The 9,249-nt window shown below is 47.4% G+C and overlaps 2 protein-coding genes across 2 annotated transcripts; one reads left to right on the top strand and one right to left on the bottom strand.

Moving 5' to 3' along the window:
- Positions 1 to 439: 439 nt before the first annotated feature.
- HD556DRAFT_52517 (uncharacterized protein) lies at positions 440 to 2,174 on the bottom strand. The gene is made up of 9 exons (XM_041310869.1): positions 2,018 to 2,174; positions 1,674 to 1,918; positions 1,591 to 1,623; positions 1,370 to 1,542; positions 1,235 to 1,317; positions 976 to 1,173; positions 785 to 923; positions 570 to 727; positions 440 to 503 (listed from the first exon to the last, which is right to left on the bottom strand). Exons 2-8 carry the CDS (start codon positions 1,815 to 1,817, stop codon positions 622 to 624), a joined length of 876 nt encoding a protein of 291 aa, XP_041168098.1. The 5' UTR covers positions 1,818 to 1,918; positions 2,018 to 2,174; the 3' UTR covers positions 440 to 503; positions 570 to 621.
- Positions 2,175 to 3,247: 1,073 nt separating this feature from the next.
- Positions 3,248 to 5,466, top strand: HD556DRAFT_1454504 (glycosyltransferase family 15 protein). The gene is made up of 11 exons (XM_041308101.1): positions 3,248 to 3,638; positions 3,689 to 4,008; positions 4,058 to 4,201; positions 4,305 to 4,335; positions 4,384 to 4,436; positions 4,489 to 4,562; positions 4,612 to 4,674; positions 4,723 to 4,815; positions 4,870 to 4,970; positions 5,019 to 5,187; positions 5,235 to 5,466. Exons 1-11 carry the CDS (start codon positions 3,594 to 3,596, stop codon positions 5,282 to 5,284), a joined length of 1,143 nt encoding a protein of 380 aa, XP_041168099.1. The 5' UTR covers positions 3,248 to 3,593; the 3' UTR covers positions 5,285 to 5,466.
- Positions 5,467 to 9,249: the final 3,783 nt, after the last annotated feature.

Consider the following 9,249-nt stretch of genomic DNA (forward strand, 5'->3'; position numbering starts at 1 on the left):
AGGATTGACACACTCACGCCCTGTGAACGGTGGGCAACGACTTGGATCAGCATGGCTGTTGCTCGAACGACGATCGACACACTCACTCTCTGTAAACGGTGGGCAACGACTTTGATCAGCATGGCTCCTGCTCGAATGACGATCGACACACTCACCAACTGCGAACGGTGGGCAACGACTTGGATCAGCATGGCACTTTCTCGAATGAGGATCGACACACTCACTCTCTGCAAACGGTGGGCAACGTCTTTGGTCAGCATGGCTCTTGCTCGAACGAGGATCGACACACTCACTTCCTGCGAACGGTGAGCAACGACTTCAATCAGCATGGCTGTGGCTCGAACAAGGATCGCCACACTCACCAACTGAGAATGGTGGTCAACGTCTTGGATCAGGATGGCTCTTTCTCGGACGAGGATCGACACACTCACGAACTGCGAACGGTGGGCAACGACTTTGATCAGGATGGCTCTTTCTCGAACGAGGATCGACGCACTCACTTCCTGCGAACGGTGGGCAACGTCTTGGATCAGCATGGCTCTTGTTCGAACGATGATAGACACACGTACTACCTGCAAGTAAACGCCCAACGTGAATGAGAGCAACCTTCGAACTTTCCGATCATCTTACCAAAATGTGTGGAAACCAGGCGCCTAATATCCCTATCGTCCTCTCATAACCCTTGGATGCTGTTGTCTCTGCAGAGTCCAAATCTTTTGGGAGTGTTCTGTGCAATATTAGTCGCCAATGCTTGCGGCAGGTGAATGAGGCCATGGGTAGTTACCTCTCAACTGCATATTTCATGCAGATCTCCAAGTTGCTCTGCTGGGTCGAGACGAATAATTGTTGAAGCACTTCATTGTCCAGAGTTCCCGCCGTGCGTTCCATGAGTATCCCGCAATCTGCATCATCCTTGTCCATGTCTAATAGATCGACGGTCATCGTGTATCGCGACTCGACCATGAACAGGCTTACTAGGAAGGCATACGTTACATTTTGGAGGCCATCGGACCTCTTTGAAAAACTTCAATTGTGGCCCGTTAGCAAATGACTGTTCCGCGTGTTCCGCGGCCAGTTTCTTAGCATCTTTCCATGATTTGCCTTCCTTCCTTAGCTTTGCAAATGCGACGTCGTATAGGGCGTCAAACTTTGTGAATAATATGATCACCGGTACTGAGGATTGTGATTATCCGTATCAGCCGAACGTCAACGAGGGTGGGATGCGAAAACTTACTGCTTCCTGTGTCGCACTGAGAGAAAAACTTATTTTCACCTGCAGTGAACGACCTGCTTGCTTCGTCCATTGGGATACAGTACCTATGTTGAAATCGTGAGATAGCGCATGTCACAATTGATCGGTTGCAATTACCAGATGGCATGTAGTTGGTTTGTTATTTTGGTTTCCTTCGAGCGGCTGGCGATGAATGCCTTGACCATCTCAAATTCAGATGCGCCGCCTGCCTCGAACCCGCGTGAGTCGTGGAACACGAATCCTGGGTTACTTTGAAACACCATTTCGTTCTCGATGTTGTGCTCTCCACGCTGAGAGTACGTCAGTTCATGTCCTGAAGTAAGAGCACACCTCGATACCTCTTTAGATGCCTTTAAAACTGCAGGATCGATCTGATGTCAATGGATCAGTACCATCCTCCTACTATCATGGTGATGCCCACCATTTGCCCGGCACTGTTGTATATTTCTGGGTTGTCTCGTGTGTTGCAAACCCTCTGGAGGATAGTAGTTTTCCCTGCGTTCGCTCTCCCTATAACAAGGATTCGAAAGCGACCGATTTTCTCTCTTATCCTTGAGGGATCCATGGGGGAATTGGTAGTAAATGTAAGTCACGGAGAAGCGTTGGTGTAGCCTTATAATCATTGCAGGGTGTGAACCCGGCAAATACCCAACCCTAAGCCAGCATCTAGATTCGGCAGTTCAGCAATGGGCAATATTGTTAATATAGGAGAGCTGTGTACCATGAGGCGTACGAAGTCTCCTACTCAACAGCTATATCACATACCATTCTTGTGACGCAGTTTTCTATTTGATAATTACTTCGGGTGTTAGCCAGAAGCCTGATGAGGGATATTAATATTGATACGGCGGTGTACCATGAGGCCTAGGCAACCTTGAGGCAACCATGTGCTGAGGCGTACACGACAAGTTCTTGCACGTCATATTTGAAATTAGCAGGTTGTAGGGTTAAACTTACTTCGTGGAGCGGCTGTGCACAGTGTGCCTGAGCACGTGAGTTCTCTTCTCCGCCATTGGTAGGCTTAGGCTACACTCTAACAAGCTCCGGTGCCCTGTTGAAGTCTGCCGCCTCTCGGATTTTCTTTTGTTCTACAAACTCCAGTCAGCTCCAATGGCCCAGATCCTTGTGTGCATCCGCACGCAATGAAAGCAAGTCCGGCAGGGAAGCCGGCTACGAGTCACTGAGAGCACTCGAAGGTGTAGTATGGCACATTGATTTTTCAAGCTTGCTGGCGTGAGTACCGTCCTTGCCAACAGCTGCCGCCATGCGCATGTGGATCAACGCACTCTCGTGGACGCGGATGTCTGTATTGGCGCAGACGCTTGCACCGACGCGAACTTCTGCATTGATGCAGATGCTCGTACCGACATGGATCTCCACATTAACGCAGATGTCCGCACTGACGCGGATGCCCGCATTGACACAGATGGGCCTGTATTGACACAGATACCCGCACTTATGCTGACGCGGATGCCTTTTCACTACTTTTTCTACTAACTGTCTCCTCATGATGTAGTCACCTCGATGGGTCCCCTTGCGCCTCCTATAATTTAGGAATTCAAGGTTCACTTCGGTGCGTCGCATTCACTCCTGCTAATGTGGTAATATCAGCTTACCTCAGCTCACTCTTACACAGGTCGGGGTCACTGTGTGGGGCCCTACTTGGAACAAAGCAGACGTTTTTCTCGTTCGCACTGCTTGCACAACTGCTTTAGAGCACCCACAAAGTCTGTATCTAAGCACTCTATTCACAAATCACGCGCACGGCTCGATGAATGTTAGCAAGTCAAGATGAAGCAGAAAACTTTGAGCGATTTTCTCCTTCCATCCTCTCCAATCTCACCGCCAGCACCTGTGAAGAAGTGACAGGTAAAGCGGAGCTACAAAATTTTCGCTCTCGACTCGGACACAAGTGACAGTCTGGAACAGGATGACGATATTGGCGCTATAAAGTTTGATCCAGCCAGGAGTCATCGATGTCAGTGATGAAGACGATTCTCTATGCCGACCCCAGCACTAGATGGCTCCAGCGACGCACATCATTTATTTCTGCCCTTGGTCCTAGTAATGCATATTTTCACGATGACGACTACATATATTGACCAGGCACGACGATATGTCACGGTTTGTGTGTTGATATCTTTTCTAGACTGAACATCGAGAAGAGATGGAGGGAACAAGCTACGTGGAGCTCTGAATTGAGGAAAAACTTTTATGCTGCAGTTCATTATATGGGCGTGAGCAACGGGTGTTTGCGGCTGATAATGCTTCCACCGTGACCAACAGCAGTCTTACCTCTCCATTTTTCTCCTGCATTTACCTCTCGTTCTATTGTGGAAAGATGATGACCCCGATGCGTTACATCTTGCTTGTCTTGGGCGTTATTGTACGTGTTCATGTCAACTCGACAATTTACCTAGCTTGACACTGGAACAGATTTCAATTCACTACATCATGAGCTTTACGTATGAGGAATACGGAAAGGCGACATCCATCTCAAATTTCGCAGAACAATGGACTGCTCCGAAGTCAAACCCTCTCTACAAAACACCCGTGCCCGACGAGTACTGCAAGCCAGATTCGCCCATGCACTTACAAGATCGCAAAGCGAATGCCTCAATCGTCGTACTTGTACGGAACTCTGAGCTTTGGGGAATCATGAGCAGTATGAAGCAACTCGAGGATAGGTTCAACAGGAAGTTCCAGTATCCTTATGTCTTCCTCAACGACGAGCCCTTTACGCAGAGCTTCCAAGAGTGCGCCCCTTTACGCTTGAATTCTTGAAATTGCTAACAGGCTATAAAGCCACATACGGGCCTTGACCAATGCCACGGTCGAATTCGGTCTCATCCCACCCCACCATTGGCATCAACCATCGTGGATTGATGAAGAACGAGCAAGCAAGTCTCGCGATGACATGATTAAGAACGACGTGATTTACGGAGGTAGGTTATTTTACAGTTATAAGCGTACATGTAGTGTCACGATTTTCCAGGTAGTGTTTCGTGCGTATGCTAAATTATCATCGCTGCTTCTGACTAACTGCTCCTAGATACCGGAATATGTGTCGCTTCAATTCTGGCGTACGCGATCGTAACGCGTCTTGGCGAAGTTGTCTAACCAGTTCCTAGTTCTTCTATCGACATGAGCTCTTGCAGAAGTACCGGTACTATTGGAGAGTCGAGTGAGTAAACGCAGCCAAAGGAGATACGATGTAGCTTATCTTCCCCAATCAGGCCAGACATCCAGCTTTTCTGCGACGTGGACTATGATCCTTTTCTTATGATGCAAGACCAAAACAAGGTGTATGGTAAATCAAACGATGCTTTCAATTATACACTAGTCTCAAACATCGACAGGCTTTACCATAGCAATATCCGAAATCCCAGCTACCATCCCAACGCTATGGGACGTTGTAAAGTGTAAGCATATTCGGCATTTACTATGATTTCAATCTCACCTTCCTGCAGCTTTCATTGATGCTAATCCTGACACCGTGGTTCCTGGCAACGCGATGGAATTTCTCTCTGATGATGATGGAAAGTCCTACAGCCTATGTCACTGTAGGTTACTGCACATCGTGACGTTTTCCCGTGCTAATGAAATCACGTGGCCAGTCTGGAGCAACTTTGAAATCGCAGATCTTGACTTCTGGCGAGGCGAGGCATACTCGAAATTCTTCGAATATCTTGATGAGCAGGGTGGATTCTATTATGAAGTGAGTCTTGCCTTTGCACGCTTTGGGACATAGTTTCATTTGGAATAGCGTTGGGGAGATGCACCAGTTCATAGCATCGGAGCTGCACTGTTCGCGAAGAAGGAACAAATTCACTTCTTCAATGACATCGGGTATCAACATGAGCCCTTCGAGCACTGTCCACAGGGTGATGTGCACACGAAAGGAAAATGCTGGTGCAACCCTGATGAGAGTGTCGGCGAGTATCTCTATGCAAATGTTGGACTACCACTGAAATTTCTTCAGACTATCAGATATATTCATGCCTTAACCGATATGATAAGTTATTCTCGTAGACCGAAACATCAGTGCTATCACAGCGCATGTTCTTAGCAGTGAGCGATGTGTCCCTATACGACACTATAGATGCCACACTCCACGATCTGCAGTGTCTACCTCTGAAAGGCGTATTCACGATGAACTTTACTACACGATATGGTTTTGACTTACAGAATTGATTGCAAATATATTGGTATTGCAAGGTATGAACGTATAATCCATGATTGCCTGGTTTTTGCTCACGTAATCATAAAGACACCTCTAGTTTGAGTACATGTATGACGTGCACCACCATTAGTATGGCATCGTCACATCCACAATCGGCAGTAGGACTTCCAGCTGTCTAATTTGTCCAACTTGAAGATAATGAATATACATGAAGAATTGTGCTACCTAGTATTTCTGAGATCTGAACTCTGAACGTTATCTTCGCCTGCCGCCATATAATCAAGAAACATTCTCTCAGCTCATCCTCATCGCGTTTGACTTGTCGTGACTGCAGCTTTATCGTCTTCTGTTTTGTCATCGTTTTTCGGTTCCTCCCGTTTCGCTCAGCGTTGGTGGTGTAAAATCATGAACTTCCCGATGTGACGAGTCACCTGTTGTGTCTTCCTGCCTTTACGCACGAACGCCGCGAAGCTATGACCAATGCAACATATAGTGATAATTTGTAAATATGAATAAGTTATCAAAGGAATGGTCATGTGCATGAACCCGTACGTACAGCTTCAAGGATCCGAGTCTGTGACTCGGTGGCCGACATTCTCTAATTTACTCTAAACATGTATACGCACACCATACTACGACACATATGGCGTAATTATGCAACCATCGTACAGTTCCACATCATGAGAATCTACCTCGACAGACCATTCATAGCCAAGACACCTCAACTCCACTCCGAACCAGAACGTTGTGTTGCATCGCTCAACATTAAGGTCTCGCTGAAGACGAGTAAATCAGCGGGGTGAAACATACGCAGGGCGATGATTTAAAGTGATTTCAAGAATAGTCTTGTTTACTAACTCCGCCTTTGCCTGAGAGCACAAAATTCTTTCTCGTCTTACTCACACAACAGACACCCTTCGGGCACTGTGGGAGCATGGACGTCGAAGACGTTGCCGAAAGCGTCAGGAAACTTATTAGAAGGGGCGTTTCAGAGGAAAGAAGACAGCTCGTGATGGGAGGCAGTCATGGTGGGTAAGTTTGTTGCTGCTCATCGTATGTCCCCTTTTTCTCCACAATAGGCTTTTTCAAGCACGCTCGAACATACACGCTTCGGTAATGCTGATGCCCACTTTCGCTCGCGCATATAGTGATAGGCCAACACCCAATGCAGCAGGGAAACTCACAACGAGGACTGATATTCCTGATTGGATTTATTCTGAATTCTGGGTTTCTTCCACCGACTCTGACTCCTACACGTCACCCACATCCAACTCCCCCAGATTGCGAATGCCGACACTCATACTCCCGATAATGACCCCCAGAAACATACAGCATCCTCTTTACCGCATCCCCGATCGCGCACGTCGAAAATATAACAGCGCCAGTGCTGATATTGATAGACGAGGATGATCTGAGGGTCGTTCGGGGTTAGGGCTTTTGGTTTTATCGTGCAATTAAGGGGAGGGGGGGTTTCGGAGTAGGAATGAGAATGAGACCGGAAAGGGAAAAAAAGGACAGTAGAGGTACTATCCTTTCCCGGAGAGTCGCATGCAATCGATGGAGTTGAAGTTGCGAGGGTTTCATTTGAGGCTACGAAGGATTAGTTCAAGGCGTTTGAGAAGGTCAGTTAGTCGTGCGTTGGTGTATACGGGAAAGTGAGACTTTCATACCCTTGACCGATGACGATCGTCCAAGTTAACGTTTGAACATGGCGTAATTCGAAATTCATTCCTTTCTCTAGATGAAACATGTCCACGTGGATATTCGGAACAACGCGATCTGGTGTCGTGTGATATCCCATTTAGCCTATCAGCTCCCTTGATCCCATGTATGAAGAGTGAGGAATCCCTGATATACGTGAAACCATGGGAGAAAACAACCCGTAACGCTCGCTCTCCACCTCGACCCTCACAGGAACATCACCAGGAGAACTGGCCACAGGACACCAAAAATAGAAGAAGTCTACAGATCAATTTTACTCATCTCGCCGTGCCGCATCATAGAGTCCAAAATCCTCCTGGTATCGCCTTCCTTGATCTCGCGAACTACTACTAACCTCAATAGTGTGCTCATACCCTCATGGGAGCTGACACCATCAACTCGTAACGCCTCGACCGGCACCTATCTGGAGCGGGGATTACCGTCACTGCTCCTAGCACTAGTAAATAAATGATCGATGAACTTTTGGACATCAAATCGGTTCTCATCGAAGGGAGGCCTTGCTACTAATGGTGCGACACTCACGGATGTGCATGTGTCGAATATCCTGAGGGATCGGCGGCCTGAAAATGCAAAATGCGTATCGTCATCTTCCCTCGCTGGCTCAGCGCAACACTGTACGCGGTAGTAAGTAATACGCAATGCAGTCATTCGTGCGAGTAAGCCAGCTCACAGGGTATATATCTCTACATTGGAGCCCAGGGGATGGTGGATAGGTGTTCGACGTTCGACTGGATGCTGCGACTCTCCTGCAAGTTGTTCGTCTTGAAAATTCCTGAGGCTCGTCATCTTCGACTTGGAGTGGGCTAGTTGAATCACCGATCTCTCTTGACAGCTGCTACTCGCAATCGGCGCATTAGCATTTACGTTCATCGTTTGCAATGGGACACGGACCGAGGGCCATTTCTTGGTATGTTTCGCGATAACTTGCCTTGTCTGGTATGCAAATCTGTCCGGATGCTGCGAGCCACATCAGGAAAAAACAAAAATCGTAGGAGTCCTGGTGACGCTTATATAGTACTATATAGTCACCATAGGTCTATGTAGTTCACGTAGCTGTCACTCAGACTATATAGAGCTACAGTGGGCTACAGGAGGCTATGGTGGGCGCTGGTAGTAACCAGGAGTCGCAATAGCAAAATTTCAGTTCGTAGTCGATAGTAGCTGGGTAGTAACAAAACTAATTAATAGCGGACATGCAGAATGTCTTGGACAATGGCATTCAGCCGGAGATGTGGAAAGAGTGTCAAAAGTGTCTTGCCGTTATGAGATGATATGCCAGACCACGTTCAAACCGAAGGTACAATGTTGAACATGACCCTCACACAAACCTTAGGAGCAGCCACCTTTCGCTCGGAGGCAACAAACTGGAAAATACAAATTGAATTTGACATCAGATTTAGGTGTACATCGTGAAGGTGTACAGTCTCACTGAAATATCGAATTTGGAGTTATTGGCAACGTAGCCATGGCTGGATACTACATGCGAAGTGGTTAGATGGTCTCAAGAACACTTGACAAAAAAGGGAGAGGACACACGAAATAGATCATACGCCAATATGCACGAACACTATGCGCTGGTCCAAGGGTAAGTCCTTGTCGGAGGCCAACAACTGGACTGCTCAGTGCAGCGCCCAGGCAGCTCGCTTGGAATTCATTGTGCCATCCCCGCACATGTTTTTGTAAAATGCCTCGACTAAGTGCTGCACGGTACTATCATTGGAAAAATTTGCCACCCAAAGCTTTGATTCCGAGTTGAACATGTAGATATGCCTGATGTACGAGTTGTAAAGATGAGTGTTGATGACCAAGCATAGATAATACTTACTTGCACAACACGACATGCGAGAGTGTCGGCACTCTTGACCTAAACACTTTTTGTGCCTTGCTGCCAATACATTCTGAGAAGCTGAGGAACGTATCATTGTAAGTGAAGAACTGGGATTTGTTGGATGAAACCTGAGATGGAACTGCACCTAGATGTCTTCACCCATCATTAGAAGGAAGGAGGGACCGACGATCACACCCCGCCAGAGATTTGAGGGACACCCATTCAGTCGAGGAAGCTATACATCTGCCAGGCGGAGAACAGATA

This window comes from Suillus plorans, assembly GCF_016647745.1.
Source record: "Suillus plorans strain S12 chromosome Unknown HD556scaffold_1, whole genome shotgun sequence".
Lineage (NCBI taxonomy): Eukaryota > Fungi > Basidiomycota > Agaricomycetes > Boletales > Suillaceae > Suillus > Suillus plorans.

Excerpts from the sequence above, each read along its gene's own strand:
- HD556DRAFT_52517 (XM_041310869.1), bottom strand. The coding sequence starts at position 1,817 with ATGGATCCCTCAAGGATAAGAGAGAAAATCGGTCGCTTTCGAATCCTT. Across the intron at positions 1,624-1,673 it reads ACAACAGTGCCGGGCAAATG|ATCGATCCTGCAGTTTTAAA; the intron begins GTGGGCATCACC and ends CATTGACATCAG. Across the intron at positions 1,543-1,590 it reads TTTTAAAGGCATCTAAAGAG|CGTGGAGAGCACAACATCGA; the intron begins GTATCGAGGTGT and ends ACGTACTCTCAG.
- HD556DRAFT_1454504 (XM_041308101.1), top strand. The coding sequence starts at position 3,594 with ATGATGACCCCGATGCGTTACATCTTGCTTGTCTTGGGCGTTATT. Across the intron at positions 4,336-4,383 it reads TGTGTCGCTTCAATTCTGGC|TTCTTCTATCGACATGAGCT; the intron begins GTACGCGATCGT and ends ACCAGTTCCTAG. Across the intron at positions 4,563-4,611 it reads AGACCAAAACAAGGTGTATG|GCTTTACCATAGCAATATCC; the intron begins GTAAATCAAACG and ends AAACATCGACAG.